Genomic DNA, 23,764 nt, shown 5'->3' with positions numbered 1-23,764 from the left:
AGAGAACATGGAAACATAGCCTCTTTTCTTTTAAATTTATTCTTAGCTACTTGAATGAAGAAGTTGACACAGGCAGTATTTTGATGTTCTATTTTCGTAGCCATAGGGTGTGATGTCAGACAATTATTTTATCACATAATTTTCCCAAAAACGATGCTAGGCTATAAATCAGAATTCTCTAATTTAATTGCATGTTATTCAATGAAGATTATGTATAAATCAAAATAGAACTAGAAATAAAGACTCAACCACTTTGGAAATATTTTTATTAATATTTGCTATAGTGCAATGAAGCTTTAGTGCTTTGCATCAATGAGTAGGTATTTTAACAGTGGCATTAAGTTAAGGCAAGATTTTTTTTTTTATTTAAGTAAAAAGCTAGATCTTGCACACAGTAAGTATGCATTAAGGCCTCTCAAAGTATATTTGGCAACAGCATAGAGGGAAAATAACTTACTATGTTTTGAAAATTTCTACTAAAATTCTTACACCTTAACACAATACATGTTGTTGTGTGTGTGTGTGTTGAAACCAAACAACTTTTAGGGGTCCATTCTCCCCTTCCACTATGAGTCGTAGGAAATAAACTTGGTTCATCTGTTTGCTCAGAAGAAGCACTTTTATACACGAAGATATCTTACTAGCCCAGCACAGTATTTTTGCCAGCATACTTTATTACCCCCCAAAAACACAAAAAGCAAGTATTGGGCTGGAGAGATGGCTCAGAGGGTAAAAGCACTGGCTGTTCTTCCAAAGGCCCTAAGTTCAATTCCCAGCAACCACGTGGTGGCTCATAGCTATCTGTAGTGAAATCTGGGGTTCTTCTGGTATGCAGGCACACATACAGGCAGAACATTGTATAAATAATAAGTAATTAAAAGAAATTTTAGAAAAGCAAGCCTTTATCTGGAAAGGAGTTGTGTAGTAAGTTGCTGTATGTACAAGAATTCCTTAAGCCAGCACTGTGGAACTTTACACCCAAGTCATCAGAACCTGAAAACTCACATGAGTTAGTGAAGTGGCTTTAGGCACAAGACATTGTGCTGGGTCGTCATTCAGGTTGAACCTAAGTGGCAGCAGTTGGATACCAGAGCAACAAAGCAGCTAAAAGTTGAGTAGTTTAAGAAAATTTTTTTTCTTGTTCCCAGTGGCTTTCAGAGATCTTGTGGGAGCCCTGCTCTTTGCTTTCAGAGCAGCTAATATTTGGAACATTAGCGCTTCCTGTGGCAAAAGAAGAGCAGAGGGCTTCATTTGCTTACTCCATCCTGGCCTTTTTTCTTTGATCTGAAAACCATCAAAAGGTGTAGTAGTTATTAGGTCGTCTCACGTGCACTATAGCTTCTCCTCATTTTATAAACAGTGTGATTACCTGCCCATTTGCAGGTAAACATGACCATGTGACATGCTTGATCAATAAATATGGGTAAGAAATATGTAGACCTGTAGGGTGGCAGAGTCAGTAGCTTCTTTTTTGTTATGTTATTTCTCATTTTTGGTTTTAAGAACAAGGTTTCAGTCTGTATCCAAGTCACCCTGGAATTTAATGTATACCCTAAGCTAGCCTCAAACTCAGTGGTCCTCCTACGTAAGCTTCCTAAGTGCTGAGATTTCTGTAGCAAGCCACCTCCCCAGCTCAATAACAGTGTGGTATGTTGTGAAACAACAAACACAACAACAACAACAACAACAACAAAACTGAGCATATTTTCATAAACCTCTAGTCCCAAGATCAAGAAGGAGGACCACTGTGGCCTTGAAGGCCAGTCTGGACTACATAGCAAGACTTGCTCCCTCTCACACAAAAGGTGAGTATTCAAGTGAATTTTTACAAAACCTAATTATAACAAAGGTTAAGAAGCAGATTTTTTTTTTCCCTTGTGAGTTCCACAGCATGTATCCCAGTGTGTCGCGTGGTATCTTCACTTGGAAATGTTCACTGCAGTGACTCATCAGTCCGGCCTGAGATCTCTGGCTTCCGTGACATTATTCATATTGCTGCCCTGTGTCATGGAGATTGTGGAGTCCTGAATCAGCAGGACCAGCCCCTTCTTGCGGCCCAACCATTCGCAGGGGATACAGATTTTGGGGTGGGCCAATTCAGAGCACTAGATCTGAGCCTGGGTAGCAGACAAATTGGTCAGCACAATTGTTCTCCCTTATATGCACCACCAGGGTTCTCTAGCACTGCTCTGGCGAGGCCACCCAAGAGGCAGAATTTTTTGTTTAAAACGAAGAACACAATACCAGAAAGCTAAACATTTAGTTGCTGTTTATTTTATTTCTCTCAAGACTATTGTTTTATTAATTTTAGAAGAGGTTTAGAATAATCTCTGCTATACCTCTTGCAATACTTGCCATTGAATTTATGTAAAATTAATTTTGTTACTCAGTTTATAAAACACAAATATTCACCAGCATTTGAATAAATGATATTTGTTAGCTCATGGAAGAGTCAAATCTGCTGCAAACCAATAAACACCCAACATACTTGTTAAAAAATCTCTTTCCTCATGTCCTATGTTTTACTGCAACTGATTACAGGAAGAACTGGCTTCATACTAGAGCCAAAATTAAGGACACTAAATTCACTGACTCAGGACAGTGACAAGATGCAGAGTTCCTTTTATTCTGCAGTAGGACCTAAACTATGTAGCAGTAACTATATTTAAGTGTTTGAAGAGAATATCACTTTTCATAGAGCATTATCCATCATCTGCTTTGCAAGAAAAATACTTTAAACTATGTAATTTATAAACAACAAAATGTGCTGTTCACATTTATGAGGCTAAGAAATCAATTATTAAGGAGCCAGTGCATCTGGTGTCTAGGAAAGGACTATTCCTCAAAGATACTGATATATGAAGGGACGGGCAAATAAACTCTCTTAGGCCTTTTTTCTAAGGACTTGAACCTTGTCCTCAGAGCCCAGTCACTTCTCAAAGTCTTGTTTCTGGGTATGATGACACTTAGGCTTGAATTGAAATGTATGGCTTTGAGATCACACAGACATTCAGACCACAGACTATGTCATTATTCTTCTGAATGATATTTGTAAAATCCATGTTGTGGAGTGAGTTTCTGCTTCTCTAATTTTAAGGGCTAGCATGTAAGTGGCTCTTCATGTGTAGCTGTCATTGTCTAAGAACAGTAATAGGTGAATATTGCCTTGATGTGGAAGCTGAGAAGCAGTAAGGCTTCCAGATAATGGGATATATGTAGATCCATATGCAATTTAAGGATGAGAATTGTCTCACATGATGGAGGGAAAGTAGTCCCATGTGTCATTTACCAGCTGATGAACTAGGAAAGCTGATGGTGGAATCCAGCCTGAGTTTGAACTATTGAGAAGAAAGGAATCAATAGTTTAATTTGAAAATTAAGGCCCCAGTTTGAGAATTTAGGGAGGTGTTGGTTAAGACTGTGAATTCAGAGGCTCAAGAACTTACAGAGCTCTGCCTGAAAAGCAGGAGGAAGGTGTGCTTCAGACCTAGGAATGCATATTTATCCTTCATTTCCAGGTTTTGTTTGGGTTGGGACACCTGTTGGTGGTGCACACCTTTAATCCCAGCACTTGGGAGGCAGAGGCAGGTGGATCTGCCTGAGTTTGAGGCCAGCCTGGTCTACAGAGTGAGTTCTGGGACAGTCAAGGCTACAGTCTTAAAAAAAAAAATTCAGCTGTTGTTGTTTTGGTTGGGTTTTGTGAGCCAAAGTCTCACTATAAAGCTTAGGTGACCTCCAATGGAAGTCCCCCTGCCTTAGCTTTTTAAGGGTTGTGCTTACAGGTGTATGCCATCTCTTCCTGCCTCCATGTGTTTTTATTCTGAGTCCTCAATATGTCTGATGACACCCTCTGTGATGGTTTGAAGAAGAATGACCCCGTAGGCTCAGGTGCTTGAATACTTGGTCTCTTATAGTGTCCGTGTTTGGAAGGCACAGGAGGTATGGCCTTTTGAAGGAAGTGTGTCCTATTACAGGTGGGCTTTGGAAGTTGAAAAGATCCTGACATTTCTAGTTTGGTCTCTCTGCTTCTTGCTAGGAGTTCATGCGGTGAGTTGTTAGCTTCCCACTTCTGCTGTTATGCCCTCACTTCACCATTATGGACTCTAATCCTCTGAACCATAAGGCCAAATAAACTCCTTCTTCTATAAATTACCTTGGTTATGGATTTGTTTTTAATCACAACAATTGAAAAGTAATCAACACACCACCCCACCCATCTTCATGATGTCTTTTTAGCCTTCTCATTCTAATGTGACAGCTTCTGGACTTCACAGAATCCTTAGATATAATGTTTTATGAGCATTCCAAGGTCCACCTAAGGTAACTGATCGTATTTCCTTAAATTGCATAAAATTATTGTTTTATTAATAACTGGGGAAATAACACTAACATAAATTAACACAAATTGGTCAATATTTATGAAAGGTGAGTAAAACAGAAAAACATCTTTTTCCTCTAGTCTTTTTCACAGACTACATGTGAGACTCTCAGAGGTCATATAGAACAGTGGATTCCTGAAGAGAATGGAGACATTTTCAAGAAACCTGTCTAGTTCTGAGAACTTTTGTCTGTGGAGACAAAGCTTCGTTGTGCCCCAACCAGCTTTGAACTTAGCGTGTAGCCAAGGCGAGCCTTGACTTTCTGGTCCTCTTGCCTCCATCTCCCAAGTCCTGACCAACTTTGTGGTTCTGAGGACTGAACCTAAGGTTTTGTGAGTGCAGGCAAGTAAATACTCTCCCAGTTGAGCTATATTCCTAACATCTCAAGTCAGAACGCTTTTCACAGTAATGCAACCTGTGCCCGTTTTACTCTGCTTGGTATTTGCACTGCAGCTGTAAAAGGGTTTGGTAGGCAAAACTCTTAGTATGGATGGTTTCCTGTTCCATGAAATACCAACTTTGCACACAGAAATTCACAGTCTATTCAGGACTTACAGAAATTCGTGCATTGCATTCTCATGATCTTACCTGCTCTCTTGACTATGTTCCTGCGTGTGTCAGCTTTTTATGCACCACATTGGCATAAAAGGAGAGTTTATCACAGCTTTCCACTAAACTGACTCAACTAGGGCTAGTACTTTAAGGATAATGAGATTTTCCTGATGACTGTGTACTTTGCTTTCACAAACCCTACTCAGTTACATCAAGTCCTGTTTGGATTGCCCTTTACCCAGTGCCCTGCCTGTTCAATGTCCAGAACCCATCTCACACTTCTTGGACAATTTGTGAGAATTTTCATTTATTTACCTTTGTAATTGAGAACAGTTCAAGTTTCCCTTTTCCCACTCTCAGATTTTAAGGCTCTTAGCAGACTGAAGGGCTATTTTGTTCTAATTCTAAATGACCATAGTTTAGGAGAGTTATCAAGTGAAAAGTAAAACAAACAAAAACAAAACACCACCTCCCTTAAAAACAAACAAACAGCAACAACAAAACAATCAATTTTTTTTCTGTACCTTAGAATGGCAGCTTAAATCATTGTGGACAGATGAAAAGCTAAACCAAAATTTTAAGGGCAGGAACTGTGTTCTTTCTTCCTGATTCAGCATGTAGTAACCATTTTTGCAAGAGACTTACTGAATTGAGTCTTTAGTAGATCTTTGGAGTACCGACCAGTTTAGTAGTCTACAATGAGGCAAATGACGAAGCCTCTCCTTATGTGATTTCTCAGTGTCTGTACTTATTGTTAAACAAACCCATCATATTGTGTATTTTGCCTGTTTAGAAATTTTCAGGGACTGGAGAAATGGCTCAGCAGTTAAGAACACTGGCTGCTCATCCAGAGGACCCAAACTCACAACTGTAACTAAAGTTTCAGGGGATCTGACACCCTTACATGATCATACATGCAGGCAAAACACCAATGCAAATGAAATAAAAATAAATCATGAAAATATGTTGCTGTGATAGGGTAATTGAGGTAGGAAAAATATTGCCGTGGTAGGGTAATTGAGGCAGACAAAAACAAAACAAACAAACAATTTCTGTGGTAGGGTAATTGAGGCAGGCAAGCACAGTGACTAGTTTAGCATCCCTGAACTCTACTTGGTTTGCATTACAAACCTTCCTCTATTCCCCCCAACAGTGAACGTACAGCCCATCTCCCTTACCTGCATGTGCTGTCCACGTGCACACCCCAATCTACACAATGCATCTAGCAACCTCAGACCTACTTGGCATCTGCATCTCGTTACAACTGCACCCCTCTCTGGATAAAGGTATGTTTCTCCTCTTCTAAAAATCAAACAAGCAGTTTCTATTCTAATAGATTCCCAATATATCCAGATACAAAGAGTAGAGGGCCCATCTAGACCTGACCTGGTTTTGGTACGTGTGTAGTAAGGCAACAGTATGTCCTCCAGTTAATGTTTAGGAAGAGTTCACCATTTACATGCCTATGCCTCTGCAGTTAGGCGTGCATGGGATTAAAGATCAGATGAATTGTGGGAAGGGACATGCTGTGGAAAATAACTTTATGACTAAATACACCTATCAAAATAGAAAACAAAAGACAAACCACTTACCTTAGTAAACAAATTCCTTCTTTTGATCCCCATCGAAGGAAGCCCTAAACAAAAATCTGTGAGTCTCCTCAGACTGTGGCCCAGCGTCTGTCTTAACAGTGTTACCAGTCTGTTACTTTGCTGCTGTTGTGAATCTTTGGGACTCCTTGTTTTAACTTCTTTGGATAAAAGACCAAGAACCTGGAAACACCTGATAAATGGTAACATAATAACTTTTAAGGTTTTCCTAAAAGTACTAAGGTTAAAGAAAACAAACAAACAAACAAACAACAAAACAAAGACAAAACCGACAGTGGGAAATTAAGCCACCCAGGAAGAAGCTGATAGTTTGAAAGAGTAAAGGAATACAAAACTTTCTAACAAGATGTTTGCCTGCTTGTATGTATGGGCAGACTTCACAAGAGAGCGACCTCCCTTTGACACCCTGCCCCCGAGCTGGGGTTAGGAATTCTTTTAGACACCATGTGTATGCTAAGAACTGAATCCCTGTCTTCTGCAAAGAGCAACAGGAGCTCTTAATTACTGATTTACCTTAACCGATTTGTTTTTTTGTTTTTTTTTTTTTAAAGTTATGGTTATGTAGGGTTACATAGCCTTATGTAGCCAAGACTACCCTCCAACTCCCAGGATTCTTCTGTTTCGGCATCATAGATGCTCTGACTACAATCGTGAACCATCATGCCTGAATAAATGCTGATTTTAAAATCATCATCATCTCTTTTACAGCCTCACTGCAAACTTAGTTGTGAACTACTAAGTTCACATTACACAGATGTCGACCCTGATACTTGAGTGTGGTTCGCACGCGCAGGGGAAACACTAGGGAGCAGCATCTGAAGGAAAGATGGAGGAAGAAAGGATAGAAGGAGCTCTTGGCTTAGCCAATCGATGAGCGCCGGGTTCCTCAGCCTTGCTGGCGCGTGCCAGAGGTCCCACTTCCGCTCCGCGGTGCACCAGCGTGGAGCGGTCGCCATAGCGACGGCCGCTGGCAAACTCGGAGTGCAGCGGTGAGGCCGCTGAGCCGCTCCCGGTCGCTCTCGGACTCCGCGGCTATGGCGGGAGGTCCCGGGGACGTTCGCAAACTCTTTATTTTCACGACCACCCAGAATTACTTCGGGCTGAGGCCGGAGGTCTGGGACCAGCCTCCGCTGAGCAACTGCCTGGAGGTGAACAACTTCTTGGACGACGGGAACCAGATGCTGCTTCGGGTGCAGCGGTCCGAAGCTGGGCTGGCCTTCTCCAACACGGTAAGGCAGTGACCTGGCCTCTCCTGCCCAGGTGCCCAGTCCGACCTCGCCTCTCCTCCTTCAGGTCCCAGGTCATGATGCTAGGCCTAAGACAGGCTCAGCCTTGCCCAGGATCCCTGGGGCTCAAGCTGTGCCCACCTTGGCGGTGGAGTGCCCACCAGATAGTAGGAGTTTCCCTTTCTACACAGAACAATAAGCACCTTTGCTCTTTCTTTTGAGACAGTCTGGCAATTCCAGGCTGGCCTGCAATCTGAGCCTTGAGCGATTTGACTGCATAACTGTTTAAGACATCTTTATTCTCTCCTTCCTTTGAACTGCAGCTTGGCCAATTTATTGTGAACGCAGCTAAGCTACGTAACCACACATGGTTGTATTTTCAAAGCTGATAAATATTGACCCTTGAATTTCAGATAATTTTTATCCTCATAAAATATGACAGTTTGACAGTAAAGTGTCTGCTTCTTCCTGGTGACAAATTATTGTAACAATTAGGATAAAAGTGACACAAAATGTCTATAAGGAGAGTAAGGTTTATAAATCTTTACTTCATTGGCTTTCTGGAAAAAGGAAAGAGAAAATTTTTGAGCAGTATACTTTTTGGCTAATAAATTGATTACTGTAAATTGACATCTTTAGCACTGATTCAGTATTTTACAGTTAAGTAGTGTATTTCACTTTTTGGTTTTTGATTTACTCATTTAATTTTGAGACAACCTAGCTTTCTAGTCCGGATTGTTCTTGACCATGTCATCCTTTTGTCTCAGCTTCCTCCTCAGTGCTAAGATAACAGGCATGCACAGCAAATCCAGATTGTGTACCATTTTAAATAATCACGTTGTATGATCATTTAATTCAAAGTGGATGTTCAAACTCTGTACAAACAACAATTTTGGCTATGGTAAAGACAGTTTTAGGAGATAGACACGGTCTTTTTGGCAGTTTAAATGTAATGTAAACTTTCCATAGGTGACAGCTGATAGTTTTGCTAAAACCTGGGGGCAGTAGCAGAGTACCCACCATTGTGTACGAGAGGAATTCAGCCTTGATTACTGAATTACTGAATCTGACTCAGCTGAAAAGTTAGCTGTGGGTGTCATCAATAAATAGGGTTTTATGCCCATAAAACTTACTAGGGTAGCTTTATGATAATCACATGTAAGTGGAAATTCATATAAAACCCGGCTATCATTAAGAAGCAGAAACAATTAGTTTGAATGTTATTTTTAGCTATTTTTTTCCAGCAGGTATAATTCTAGTGATAAAACATGTTAGTGCAACATTTCTTTCAAATACTAAGTTTTGTGAAGACGACTTCAGATCATTTGTTTATCACTTTAGATTGATTTTGATGACACAAAAGACAAAGTGCTCGTGTTTTTCAAGCTCCGACCTGAAGTAATTACAGATGACAATCTACATAACAACATTCTTGTCTCATCTATGCTGGAATCACCTATCAATTCCCTTTACCAAGCAGTACGCCAGGTGTTTGCGCCCGTGTTGCTAAAGGTGAGTGCACTACTTGTGGATTGATTTTTAGGTGGGTACTTTGGTCAGTCAGGAAAAGGAAATACATATTATTTCATTTACTGTTTAATGTGTTTTAGTTTATTTATTGAAAATATTTTTAGTGTCAAACTTCTAATGTTACTTTAAGCTTTGAAGAGGAATAATGAATAAAGCTATGAAATGAAACTCACATCATCTTTTACATAGCTGTAGTGTACTGAAGGGATTTTTGGAAATTTTTATTTGTTGAAGTGGAAGTTGAAGCAGGCTTTCAAGGGAGCAGAGACTTGTGGACTTCGTTTGTAGATTTTTTTTTTTTTAAGTAAGCTTTACTGATGATGTGTTTCTCTTGTCTGTTTTTTATTTAGGACCAGGAATGGAGCAGAAACTTTGATCCTAAACTTCAGAATCTTTTGAGTGAACTAGAAGCTGGTTTGGGTGTTGTTCTGCGAAGATCGGATACTAACTTACCCAAGCTGAAACTTAAGGAAGATGATACAAGAGGTATATAACAATATATAATGTTTTATTTCCATAATGTACTTTATTACTACTACTGCTCTTATTATTTTGCATTTTACTTAGAAAGAGAACGAGGGTAAATACTTGTGTGTTTGAATATTTGTGTGGCATAGCACACTTGCAGTGGTCAAAGGACAGCTTGTGAGAGTCAGGTCTCTCTTGCCAGTTTATTGAGTCCTGGGATCAACCTGAACTCAGGTTGACAAGATTAGTGGCAAGCACCTTTTACCACTGAGCCGTCTTTCTGGTCTTCAAAAATAAGCTTATAATATAATCGTTAGTGCTGGCTAGTTTTATGTAAATTTGACACAATCTATAGTCATCTGAGAGGAGGGAACCTCAATTGAGAAAATGCCTCAGTAAGATCAGGCTGTAGGTAAGCCTATAGAGCATTTTAATTAGTGGTTGATGGGAGAGGGCCTGGCCCATTTGTGGATGGTGCCACCCCTGGGATGATGGTCTTGGGTTCTATGAAAAAGCCGGTTGAACAGGCCATGGGGATTAAGCCAGTAAGCAGCCCTCCTCCATGACCTCTGTGTCAGCTCCTGCCCTGTTTCATTTCCTATCCTGATTTCTTCCATGATGAACAAGTGATATGAAGAAGTGATATGGACACATGAGCCAAAGAAACCATTTCCCCTCCCTCTGGGGACGGGTGCAGCCTTGCCAGGACACAGAGGAAAGACAATGCAGCCAATCCTGATAGGCTAGGGTCAGATGGAAGGAGAGGAGGTCCTCCCCTATCAGTGGACTAGGGGAGGGACATAGGGGTAGGAGGGGGTGACTGTGAGGAGATGAGGGAGGGGGCCTCAGCCACAATACAAAGTGAAAAATTGTAATTAATAATAAAAAAAATAATGAGAAAAAAAGAGAAACCCTTTCATCCTGAGTTGCTTTGGTCATGGTGTTTAATTACAGCAGTAGCCATCCTGACTAGGCCACCATCAGTAGCAAACTCACAGTATAAAGTGGTCATTCCATTAATACATTAGCAAATAACTATATTTCTTCCCAGATTTCTTTCTGTGTTTTTGGAGCTTCTGTGAATATAAGAGTTTTAAAAAACTGAGTAGATTTTATGGATTTGGAGAAGAAAATGTTCTTTTCAGCACTGGGTAGTTTATAGAAATTGAAAATAGAGTCATTATAATCAGTGGTTATATCCTGTAACACATACCTTGAATGTGACATGCCTGACCAATACTTTCTCTCAGCACTGTCTTGTGCTAGCATTTTTGACCAATTTGAAGCTTAAATATGGAAACTCTGTGACACCAAGCAGACCACAGAAGGGGCATTGTTTATAACACAAGAAAGGAAACCAGTGGGTAAAGCATGGCTTTGACTTCACCTAGAAGCATGTGTATCTGATGTTTCAGATCTTTTACTGCCTTACTACAGAATGTGGGAACAATGAAGAATGACTGGTTCTATACCTTGTGAAGATAATAAGACCACCAACTTTTATTATATAATGTATTTTATCAAATCCTATTTATAATTTTATTATGGGAATAGATAAATTTCTACTTATGAACAAAATGGATTGTATAAACTACAAATAATATTTAAAAATATTGGAAGCACAAATTATTTTTTGCTCAAATAATCAAACAGATGCTCTTTAAAACATAACCCTAAAGAATAGTACTTAACATGTGATAAAGCACACAGAAGTTATCTAGTTCATTAGGATATTTAAAAGAGAATTTAAAAATAAAACTTTTGCTTATACTTTCAAATTAAGTTGAAAACACTCATTGATCATAATTTTTTTTTGGGGGGGTGGGATTTACAAGCATGGATGGTATCAGGGCTAGATTTAGGGATTATTGTGTTGGACCAAAGTCACAGACTTAAGATGCTGAATGACAGTCTTGTTAGAAATGGCTTACAAAGCAGGTAGGAATTACCCAACATCAGACTCACAAACAGGACCTGAACTGTAAAGTTAGGGGCAGTTAGTGTTTCTAACAGACTCAAGTGAGAATTTACTGTTGGTAGGGGTTATAAGGTAATTTTTCTGGACCAAACCTGAACCAGCAGAAGAACCAAGTAACGTTACTCCTTTTCTCTTTCTGTTAGTAGCTAATTTTTTTTTTCTCTTAACTTTTCTTAGGTATTCTCACACCAAGTGATGAGTTCCAGTTTTGGATAGAACAAGCTCATCGAGGAAATAAACAGATTAGTAAAGAAAGAGCCAGTTATTTTAAGGAACTTTTTGAAACAATTGCAAGGGTATGTATTTAAACATAGTTTTGTATATTAGGCTTTTTGTAATTGGACCTTAGGATTCAATTATCAGTGTATTTTTCTCTTAAAATCTACTTTTCAGTTGCAAGCAAGATACATAATTTACAAACCCTAGAATTTACTTATACTATATGTTTAAAATATGTAAAATATAAAAATAAAATCATTACATTCTAATCTATTGGAAGTAATTTTCCTCAAAAGCAAATGTGGTTTTCCAAAGTCCTGAGAGATAAACAAAATTCAGGGCCTGGCGGGTGGCTCCTGGGTGAAGCGCTTGTTGTACAAGTGTGAGGCTGTGAGTTCAGATCCACGCCTGCCTCTATAGGCCAGTGCTGCGATTGCTGCCAGCTAGCTAGTCTAAATGCAGAGCTTCAGGCTAGGCTCTTTGAGAGACCCAGTCTCAAAGGGAAAAGGTGGAGCGAGCAAGAAGAATATACACACAGTTGACCTTCAGTCTCCATATTTACATCTACAAACAAATGCTCACTTCCACACATATGCAATCATACATGCATAATACATGCATTTATTACACATACAAACCCAGTATACCAACAGATTTATTTATGTAGACATAATATGTTCTTTTGACAGAATGACTTAACTAGTAATTCTAAGTAATTTAAAAATAGGAAGTCTTACTTTTATGGCTGATTATCCCTTGCTGTATGTACTTAAGAGTTTAGTAAGTGATTATTTTAAGTATGCTTGTAGTATTTTCAGAACAAACAGCAATTTTCTATTTGTTTCCATTATTATTTTATCAACAGTATTGTTTTTATTTTTCAGTGTTATGTCAGTGTTTATTATTGTGGTATGTGTGTGGGCAGGTGTGCCTTGGCACACATGTAGTGGTCAGATAAGGACAACTTTGTGGAGTCAGTTCTTTCCTTGTACTTTTGCAGGAGTCCCAGGGATCAAACTCAGGTCACCAGGCTTGTGTGGCAGGTTCCTTTCCCACTGAACCCTCTTACCAGTCTCAACAGAATCCTGTTCATGGTGTGTTTGAAGTGTGTTAAAGTTTGTGATGACCTTGAGAAACATAGAATAATGAATTTGTGCCGCTCTTTGTGTTAGTCACCACATTACACAGCACAACACATGACTGAATAAAGAACATGTGAGTTACAGTCCACCGCCTCTCGGGGACCCAGTTTAAAGACACTCAGCTAAGGGTGTAAATAGAGGAAAAGTCTCTTTACTCTTATTTGTTCAGCCTTTTGTGATATTTATGTTTATGGAGGATATTTGCAAAAAGAAGTCAGAAAAGAGAGAGCAAATTAGATTTAGAGCAATTGAGAAAGTCTGGGAACATTTTGAGTATCAGTTGACACACAGATGTAACTATGTTTCACAAGAATGCATTTTGTTTTCAGGAGTTTTATAACTTGGACAGTCTGTCTTTGCTAGAGGTTGTTGACTTGGTGGAGACGACCCGGGATGTCGTAGATGACGTGTGGAGACAAACGGAGCATGACCATTACCCCGAGTCACGCATGCTGCATCTCCTCGATATCATAGGTATAAGCTATGAGAAATAAGCTTTGGGAACTTGGCAGATCTGTTTTTCCCTCCCTCCCTCCCTCATCCTTCCCTCCCTCCTTCCACCCCTTCCTGCCTCCCTCCCTGCTTTTCTTTCCTTGAAGTTCTTAAAATGCTTATTAATGCAATTCTTGCTATTTAAAGTAACTTAATAAATCAGATTTATCTACATAATTTTTTCATTAATAGAACTAAATTTATATTTTTGGTGTTTATGCATGTTAATTAATTAAAAATACAGATTTATTTATGAGTGTGTTTAGTACCACATAGATCAGCAGAGGGTCTCTGGTCCCTTGGACCTGGAGTTATAGGCATTTGTGAGTCACCTGATGTGATCATATGTGCATGTTAATTTTTTTTAAGTTTATATTTTATAATTTTGTAAGTATTTCCATATAATCTTGCTTTATGTTTTACTAGGTGGTTCATTTGGAAGATTTGTTCAAAAAAAGCTGGGAAGTTTGAAACTGTGGGAAGATCCTTATTATATTGTGAAAGAAAACCTTAAAGCTGGGATTTCAATTTGCGAACAGTGGGTGATAGTCTGCAGTCACCTCACAGGTCAGGTGTGGCAGCGTTACGTCCCTCACCCTTGGAAAAATGAAAAGTATTTTCCAGAAACTCTTGACAGATTGGGCAAACGCCTGGAGGAGGTACTAGTTTGATGATTGCCTCTTTGTCTTTAAGTGCAAGTGTGTTTTCACTGGTCTGTGAATGTGTTTTACAATTGATGAACAGGTGTGAATGAAATGAGTTTTGGTTTGGGTGAACATAGAAATTAATGTCATCTGAGACAAGCCATGCTCTGTCCTGCAAGGTACACAGTGGGTACTAAGTCTTAGTTCCCTCCTTTTCTTAGATGTGTGAGTGGTCAGCATGCTATTTGTGAAATCCTGTTTTGTTCCATGTCGTAAACAATGGAGCACAGCTTCTCCTGTGTGGTTGCTCTCAAGCTTTCCCTTGGCTACTGACATTGCTTCAGAGTTTGGCTCTCTTTGAAGGATGAGCTCAGTGGAAATATTTCAGTTTCTCATTTACTTCAGCTATGAACTTTCATGAAAAGTTATTAAGTTAGTTTCAAAGGAAGGCAAAATGAGATTGCAGAGATAATTTCACCCCTTGCTTAGGAGAAACACCATTAAAAAAATTGTTTTTGGTATGGAATATTCCAAACATATATAAAAGAGTGATATACTTTCAGTTTTGTTCATTTTACAGAAGCTACTGTAAAACAATTTGTGTAAACTCTTTAGTCCATCTTACAGAGGGTTTTAGTATGATGCATTTTATGTTTTAACACATTATATTTCAGGTTTTGGCTATTCGAACGATTCACGAGAAGCTCTTGTACTTTTTACCTGCCAGTGAGGAGAGAATAATATGCCTGTCTCGAGTGTTTGAGCCTTTTACTGGTGTGAACCCCGTGCAGTACAATCCATATACTGAGGTTGAGTCTATATGTGCTTATGTCTTTAATTGTCTTTTGTGTTCTTGAGTTTTAAAGGTTGCTTTTAAAAAACTGTACAGTCTAACAGCACAATTAATTTGTTTAGCCTTTATGGAAAGCTGCAGTGTCTCAGTATGAGAAAATCATTGCACCCGCTGAACAGAAAATAGCAGGGAAACTAAAGAATTATATTTCAGAAATTCAAGACAGTCCACAGCAGGTAAACCATCAAAAGGCTTCATGTAAATTTTTTGTAGGCTATTTTAATATGTGTGGCTGCAGTGAGATAAACACGTGCTTGCTTTGTTTTCTGTCAGCTTCTTCAAGCATTTCTAAAATACAAAGAACTGGTGAAACGTCCGACTATCAGCAAAGAATTGATGTTAGAAAGAGAGACTTTGCTGGCAAGACTTGGGGACTCAACTAAAGGTAAGGTTCATTGGAGCTAACTGTTTCCTTGAGAAATGCTTTCATGCTGGCAGTTTCTATTTTTAGGATAAAAAAGTACATTATGACAGTTTTATGAGAACATTGATTTATTTATGATATAAGTGATAGATTTGTTTTTATTTTTATTTTATTTTATTTTTAAATTTTATGTGTGTGTCTTACCTGCAAGTATGTTTCGGCACTATGTGAATTCTTGGCTACCATGCAGGTCAGAAGAGGGTGTAAGATCCCCTAGAGCTTTATGGATATGTGGGTGCTGGAAATTGAAAGCAGTGCTTTTAACTGCTGAGCTATTTCTCCAGTCCTTAGATTTGTTTTTAAATTAGCAGATTGATTTTTCTGTATCTTACTTAGTGAGTTGTCTTAGTTTCTTTTCCTTTTACTGTGAAAATACACCCTGACTAAAGCAAATTAAAGAATTATTTTAACTGACAGTTTAAAGTTTTAGTCCAGCACAAGTCAGGGTATTCAGAAAAAAGCAGTGATGCATGCATGCTCATGCTCAACTTGCTTTTCTCTCCTGCAAAGTTAAGTATTCCCCCCCCCCAAAAGAGGCTTCTTCCCATATCAGTTAATATACAGTAACCTCCTGAGTCTGCATTCGCGTAGATTCTACATTGTGCCATGTTGACAGCACTGATCATCGCACATACCCCAGGCCTCCTGTGGTGCAGTGAGGACCAATATCCACAACATTTCCAATGCAGCTGGAATCGTTGAAGCTTCCAGTATTTCTGTGTAATTTATTTGATTTGAATGATATAGATTTTCGGTTGGACTTTGAGAATCGGTGCCGAGGAATTCCTGGTGATGCAACTGGACCACTTTCTGGCAAAAATCTTTCAGAAGTTGTCAATAATATTGTTTGGGTTCGTCAGTTGGAATTGAAGGTAATTGTTTTAATACAGTTGAGCAGTGAACATTCAAAACATGCTAAATTAAAGTATAAGACAGAGGTTCTAACACCACTCCTTTCCCTACATGCAGTTAACGTTTCTCGTTGTTGTGACCTGGTACCAGAGAAGCATCTGTAGGGAGAGGGATTTGCTTTGGCTCACAGTGAGTTTCAGGATGAGTGGTTTGCTTGCTGCGGCTCTATGCGTGGTGACTGGAGCTTGTGGCATGACATCTTGGAAGCAGAGAGCTGGGTGCAGAACCTGGCTAAGCTGTGACCTTATCCTTACCCCATGGCTACACATTGTCGGCTGGGCTCAATGTCCAAGGGACACTACAGTTTCCCAGAACAGAGCCATGTGCTGAACTACCTAATTGAGGAGGATGCAGTTTGCCTTCATGCCCTGACATCTAATTTTCACTGAAATGTAAAGAAGTCTAAGAACAAATATATGGAGGAGATTCTGGTTCTATTCAGGTTCTGTATAGAGGTGATTATCATGTTGTGTCACTCAGTGCCTTTGAAAGCATCTGTGAGGACTGGATCTTTGATACTAGATTTAAAGACATAGTTGGGAAATCCTGATGGTTTGAAAGTTTGTCCACAAGTATTTTTTTCTGTCCCTAAGACACTTTAGTTTAGAAGTTAAAGGAGAGGTGAAAGGTAATTCTACATAGTTGTCTATTATAATGTTATTAAAATTGACCTAAAGCTCTTTTGGATGTGCCATGAATCTGTGGAGGGTTTGATTTTGACTTGTATGACAAGCATTAATGGATTGATAATGGGGCCTGTGATCAAGAGAAAAGGTCATGGAATATTAAAAACCCACTTTGCAAATTTGTATCTTTGAACTGTATTCTGAAATATTTTGCCTCATATTTTTCATTAGTCATTTCTCAAGAGTACCAGAACGGACTGTTATAGAAGAAGATATGTTTCTGTCTTAGCTGATATTCTAATCTGTTGAATTACTATTGTTTGCGCTATTAAGAAAACATTTAGCAAATGGGCAGTTCTTGTGAATATGTTTAGGAGTAATGCAGACGCTTCTTGGAGTTTTCTCTGAAATATTAGTGGAGTACAATTCTTGTGTGGCTTGCCTTTTCTTCACTTAATCCTTTGTATTTTGCTTTGTTTGGGCTGTCCTCTTAGATTTTATTATTCAGAAGTCAGCTAGAAGGTGATACACTTATTCTTATGGAAAAGCTCTTTTCCTTGTTTATAAATCAAAAGAAATTTGTAAGTCTCAAGTCAGAGAAAGGATCTCCTTATTTTAAAATTTTGTAAGTATTAATGTGTATCTTTGTCATTTGATTTTTTAAGGTAGATGATACTATCAAGATTGCAGAAGCCCTTTTGTCTGACCTATCAGGATTTCGAACTTTCCATCGGAGTGCTGAAGATCTCTTGGACCAGTTTAAGCTTTATGAACAGGAACAGTTTGATGACTGGTCCAGGGAAGTTCAGTCAGGGCTATCTGATTCCAGATCAGGCTTATGGTGAGTGCCAGTCCACTCAACTATAACCACAAATCCACGTTAGTAATCCATGTGGCAAGATGGACAGAGCCCTTCTCCTTTCTTCAGACTTGCTTTTTATTTTAAAGACTTACTTTTATTATTTTTATGTGGATTGTGAATGTCACATGCGTGTTCCATTGCCCTCAGAGGCAAGAAGGGCACCAGGTGACTAGAGTTAGAGGAGACTGTGGACCCCTGACTTGAAGTGTTGTGTCCTCTAGGAAAGCAGGGCCATCTCACTGGTCTGGAGTATATCGTAAGTCATCGCGGTTGGGAACGTTGATTATACAACTGTAGTTGACTGCTTGTTTCTTTCTATTCACATGTTTTTTTCTTGGAACAGCAGGTTAATTTTGAGAATTAGACATTTCATCTCTCATGATAACTTGTTATAGAGTATCATACATTCTTTTTTTTCTAGTTTTTGTATGCATAGTCTCTTTAAATTGCAATTTATATTACTTTTAAACCTTTTAAAAAAATAAGTATTTTCCTATGAGATCCCAAATAGTAAGCCTTTGGTAAGTATTTACTGAATTTTATTCAATATTTTATTAGTTATCTTTATTTTAGTAGCAATTCATTGGCTGTGACTAGAAAAACAAATCTGCATTTCTTTGTACCTGCAGTCAGTTTTCCACAGTATATTATTATCTCTATTTTAGACACTTAACTGTTAGGTTTGCAGAAAAGTTGAACAAAGTGCTGTGTTTCATCAGACAAAATGATAAGAATAATAAAGCTTCAAAGATTCCTCTTCCTTTATTTATTTTAAATTTTTATTTTATTTTATTTTTTAGTATTGAGGCTAACAGTCGAATAATGGAGTTGGATCCTAATGATGGGGCATTAAAAGTGCATTATTCCGATCGGCTGGTGATTCTTCTGCGAGAAGTCCGTCAGCTTTCTGCCCTGGGCTTTGTCATTCCTGCCAAAATACAGCAGGTTGCAAACGTTGCTCAGAAGTTCTGCAAGCAAGCGATCATTCTTAAGCAAGTATGAGTACACCTTTGAAGATGTTTTTGTTCTTGGTTATTGTGTGAAATTAGACTATGTTAAGGGATTTTTTTTTCTGCTTTTAATTTTTTATGTTACTGTAATAGATTTATTACCTTGTAAATTTAGGGTTTGCTAAATGACTAAATTAAAATCTGATTTTAATCTATATAGGAATTTTAAAACTTAAGACAATATGTCATTAATTTTTATTCTAATATCATTTGGAAAAATAACATATTATTTCTTCTTTTCTTCCCTTTGTAACATTTCCATTCTTTTCTTTCTTTTCTTTTTCTTATTACTTATAAAGGTCTTAAAAGAACTCTAATCAGAGTTCTCCTACCTTTATGATAGTCACAGGGGATTGCCAGCTTTATTGGTCGTGGTGTACTTATTTGCACCATGCTGTTGTTTCTCTGTTTAAAACAAGCACTGTTTACCTGGTTGTCTACATCCTGGATAAGGTCCCAGCTCAGTTTACCACTTTGGTGTTCTCTGCCGGCACTCTTTGCAGTGCTCTGCCACTGTTCAAATGCTGCAGAGACTCAACTTAGAAAGAGAAAGTGTATTTTGGCTCACAGGTTTAGAAGTTTCAGCCCACGATCAGTTGGTCTGCTTTTGGGCCTATACCAGGGCAGCTTGCTGTAGGAACATGGGTGGGTTAAAGCCAGTTATCATGGCTGGGAAGCAAAAAGGCAAGAAGGGGTGGGAGGCCTCACAATGGCTTTTCCATTATCACATAGCCAATGGCTAGTTAGTTCACCGACTGCTCCCCTGGTCTGGCCAAGAGATCACCATGTGGATTAGAGGAGGGGACAGAGGAGGGGAATGTGGTTGGATTAAAGGTTTTTGCTGATGTGGAACTTGAGAGAAAAGATGAAGAGAAGTAAAGTTTTGGTCTGAACAATGTACAGGCAATTGTGTTATATAATACAAAGGTCTCGAGTGCTGCTTGGTAGTTACGGGGGAAGGAAACTCAGTCCTTCAGCACTGAACCTTACTTTAGCATCGTATTCATTTCTTCCCATGTAGGCACTAAAATTTATTGTCTGTTTTACCAGTCTTGGGACGTGACCTGATAAACTGTAGAAACTCCACATATATGTGTTGACTGGACATATTGAGTCATAAATTCTGATCTGAATGTGAAAAACTATTTCTGTTTAATTTTAGGAGTTATAAAAATTATTACTAGTCAAACAAAAATAAAGGAAAAGTACTAAAACCAAAATGTGTTATTACTTGCTGCTAATTGGACTTGTTCTTTGTAGGTGGCACATTTTTATAATTCCATTGATCAGCAGATGATTCAGAGTCAGAGGCCGATGATGCTGCAGTCTGCTTTAGCATTTGAACAGATAATTAAAGTAAGAGAGACCATCATGCTTAGGATGCAAATAGACAGGTTCTTTATCAGTTTCCACTTCATCCTCAGTCTAACAGCCACTGTGTGAGCTTGATTCACTTCTGTTTCCAAAGATTTCCTTCATTCTTAGCGACTAATGCCTCACTTTAGATTTAAGTAATTATAATACTATGCATCATTTTGGTATTGGGTTTGATGAGTACCACTAATATGTCATGTACAGCTTACATGTTATTTTTTTTTTCTACTAAATTTGAGATCCTGTCACACAGAGTTCTTGAGTGGTTTTTTTGTTGTTATTTGTTGTTTTGTTTTTGTTTTTGTTTTTGTAACTTGTTTGATTTCTTGTTTATTCATAGGAAATTGGAAAAACTCATAGTAGGCTTTAGACTACATGGTACTTTGTGACTGCAAACTTTTTCCATTTATGCTTTTAATCTTCATAGAAATCAGTGTTAAGAAGAGTTGGGCTTTTAACATAAAATTAAACCTTTTGGAAAAAGAGATGTATTTGAATACTATTGTCTATTACGCTGTAGAACTCAAAGGCAGGAAGTGGAAGCAAGTCACAGATTACTTGGGACAACCCTAAAGAACTTGAAGGCTACATCCAAAAACTCCAGAATGCTGCAGAGCAACTTGCCACTGAAAACAGAAAGCTGAGAAAGTGGCACACTACATTTTGTGAAAAGGTATATTTTATTTATAGAACTTATCCTGTGAATAGAATTGAATAAAAGTAATTAGTTTATAATTGCAGTTATTTTGAGATTTAAAGTCGCAAAAATAAACAGTTTTATGTTTCTCTATACCTGACTTCCTCTGCTGTTAACAAGAAACCCAGCCAGAGTGCTGATTTCAATCCTGGGAAACTGCCTGCCTTTGCAGCTTGCAACTTTCCCAACTGAGTCTGTGTTCTTCCCAAGGAAAGAGCCCCCTCTTGTCTTTGCACTTAGTATCTGAGTGCGTGTGGCACTCTGCTCCTCACTCTCAGCCTTTCATGAGCTCCTTTCTTCTCATCCAGTGTGGGCAGAAACAGTGCCAAAGGATGTTTGCCCTCTGAGTACCTCAGTCAGGTACTGACAGGCCATGTGGGCTGAGTGGTACTTTGTCCCCGGGTTAAAGTGGCTGCATCCCTGGAAAGTTCCCGTCTTCCTGACAGTCTCTGAGACTATTGTACATTATTTGCACAGGTGGTCATTCTTATGAATATCGATCTGCTTCGGCAGCAGCAGCGTTGGAAAGATGGGCTGCAGGAACTGAGAACTGGCTTAGCAAGTGTGGCAGCACAGGTGCGTGCGTGGGTTGTGCTTTGCAGTCCTGTCTTTTGGGAATCTGCATGCATGGCTCAGTGACAGTGCATTCAAAGTCATAAACAGCCGTTGGTACCCACTAAGGAACATAGACTTCTCTGACTGGCACACATACAAATGCAGTAAATCACAGTGACTTTGGTGAGCTATGTACAGGTAAGTTCTGTGAGTCTTACAGAGTGTTAAGTACTTGTTTAATTTGTAGTTTTCCTGACTTGCTGCTTATGGATTCATTGTTTGCTCTTCTCTTTTAAGAGATTGTAAGCTCTGTAGAACACAAAGTTATATTGAAATCAAAGTCTAATGGTTGAAGTAACCATCAGGATACTTTTTCTTCTTAGGGGCACATTTTCATGTGGATAGGCTCCGAGTTGAATTTGAGCCAGCTGTTTTGTATATTTTCCAGTTTTCAGAATGTAAAAGAAAAGCCCAAAGTGCTAGGATAGATGTCTTAGTGGTGGAAGCAAACAACAATATCAAACAAAAGCCCACTATTTTGAGCAATCTAATTTAAGCTTCTTATTTTAAAATATTCAATGGGTTATTTAGGAAATAGGAAATGAAGGATTTTTTAAGAACTTTGAAAAAATAAAAAAATTCACAAAGCAGAACATTGTAAAATTAGCTTCATATAAAAACTTAATGTTGCTTTGGGTTTTTAGTTGTAGTGAGCTTTGTGGGTAATACTCATGGCAGTGAGATTTTCGTATTGAATGTTTCATAAGCCCTTTTACTCAAAGTGCCAATTAGCGTTTCTTATTTTAAGATATTTAGAAAATGAGTTTTAAGCTGGAAAAGGTGCTTCATGTTGCTTGAATACCAAAGTAAAAAAAGTCATTTAGCAGCAGTTTTTGAGTTGAAAATGTGAACATTTCAGGGATTCCAAGCCAGTGACATGCATGCGTGGAGGCAACACTGGAACCACCAGCTCTACAAGGCTCTGGAGCACCAGTACCAGATGGGCCTAGAGGCACTGAATGAGAACCTGCCCGAAATAAACGTTGACTTAACCTACAAGTATGATGCTTTGAAATCCTGATTTCATTCCAAGTTAAACGTTTGTATTTTAAGTATAGTATAATTAAGAAGGTTTAGAGTGTCATTAATATTGTCTTTTCAGACAGGGAAGGTTACAGTTCAGGCCCCCTTTTGAAGAAATCCGGGCTAAATATTACAGAGAAATGAAGAGGTTCATCGGTATTCCCAATCAGTTTAAGGGAGTGGGTGAGGCCGGAGATGAGTCAATATTTTCTGTCATGATCGATAGAAATGCGAGTGGATTTCTGACTATTTACAGCAAAGCAGAAGATCTGTTTAGAAGGCTTTCGGCTGTTTTACATCAGCATAAGGTACAGAGCTTGTGAATTTCTGCCCTTCTCAGAAATGTTAGTGATTTAGTAAGTATACAAATTAACATTTTCTCTTTGGTGAAATAAACTCAACATGTAGTAAACCGGGGAAGCAGCATTGAAGACTCTTAATCTAGGTTTATGCTGCAAAGAGAAAGAAGTGATAGTCAACTTTCTTTATTTTATGAAGTTTGAGAAACGAGTTCTTTTTTCTTTTAAGTGATTACATCAGCTTGGAATGTGATGTAACATTTGCACCAATTTTAGTTCTGAAGAAAATGTATTTTGAGGGAGAGTGCTCGAATACTAATTTAATTCAGGTGATTTAAAGATATGCTAACAACTGGTGTACAGTCTGAGAAACCTGACACCTAGGTAGTTTCGTTTTTGTGGCAATATAGGGTGCACCTGCACAGCCTAGGCGGTACACGTCTGGGCTGTATAGTTCAGGCACCACAGCATAGGACACCTGTTCCTGTTTAAAATGTTGCTGTGATGTGATATCTTACTGTGACTGTTGCTGAGTTAGTGGGTGACACTAAGCAACTTCACACACAAACTCTGATCTCCATGCTCATTGTGCTGGACGAGAGTCAGGTCAGAATTTGGCTAGTCCCTCAGCTGCCCACATGGCAGGGTATGCATTTCAGTGGTCTAGGTTGGTGGGTAGCCGCACACCTGCAGCTTTCGAGTTGTAGGAGAGATTCCACCCTTGCGTTTTATGTGTGTTTAATCTGAGGAGAGCTTCTAAACCAGTGTATTTTTTTCACTTTGCTGATCTTTTAAAAAAAATATTTATTTTTATTTGATGAGTTTGATG

At 38.7% G+C, this 23,764-nt stretch overlaps 1 protein-coding gene across 4 annotated transcripts in view; it reads left to right on the top strand.

The window, feature by feature from the left end:
• The first annotated feature begins 7,257 nt into the window (after positions 1–7,257).
• The window catches only part of Dync2h1 (dynein cytoplasmic 2 heavy chain 1), a 202,259-nt gene continuing 185,752 nt past the window's right edge, over positions 7,258–23,764 (top strand). For 2 of the 4 annotated variants that reach the window (XM_060369054.1, XM_060369056.1), the window contains exons 1-17: positions 7,258–7,770; positions 9,109–9,279; positions 9,648–9,783; positions 11,921–12,039; positions 13,434–13,578; positions 14,023–14,255; positions 14,915–15,049; positions 15,156–15,269; positions 15,367–15,478; positions 16,265–16,389; positions 17,721–17,896; positions 18,718–18,913; positions 20,188–20,283; positions 20,822–20,974; positions 21,476–21,574; positions 22,473–22,612; positions 22,716–22,944. In XM_060369054.1, the coding sequence (XP_060225037.1) occupies positions 7,576–7,770; positions 9,109–9,279; positions 9,648–9,783; positions 11,921–12,039; positions 13,434–13,578; positions 14,023–14,255; positions 14,915–15,049; positions 15,156–15,269; positions 15,367–15,478; positions 16,265–16,389; positions 17,721–17,896; positions 18,718–18,913; positions 20,188–20,283; positions 20,822–20,974; positions 21,476–21,574; positions 22,473–22,612; positions 22,716–22,944 (2,574 nt within the window). In that variant the 5' untranslated portion in view covers positions 7,258–7,575. The remainder of the gene's footprint in view (positions 7,771–9,108; positions 9,280–9,647; positions 9,784–11,920; positions 12,040–13,433; positions 13,579–14,022; positions 14,256–14,914; positions 15,050–15,155; positions 15,270–15,366; positions 15,479–16,264; positions 16,390–17,720; positions 17,897–18,717; positions 18,914–20,187; positions 20,284–20,821; positions 20,975–21,475; positions 21,575–22,472; positions 22,613–22,715; positions 22,945–23,764) is intronic. The other 2 variants (XM_021652837.2, XM_021652836.2) reach the window with 1 other exon arrangement.

Source organism: Meriones unguiculatus, chromosome 1 (assembly GCF_030254825.1).
Source record: "Meriones unguiculatus strain TT.TT164.6M chromosome 1, Bangor_MerUng_6.1, whole genome shotgun sequence".
Lineage (NCBI taxonomy): Eukaryota > Metazoa > Chordata > Mammalia > Rodentia > Muridae > Meriones > Meriones unguiculatus.
This window is presented reverse-complemented; position numbering and strand designations above follow the sequence as displayed.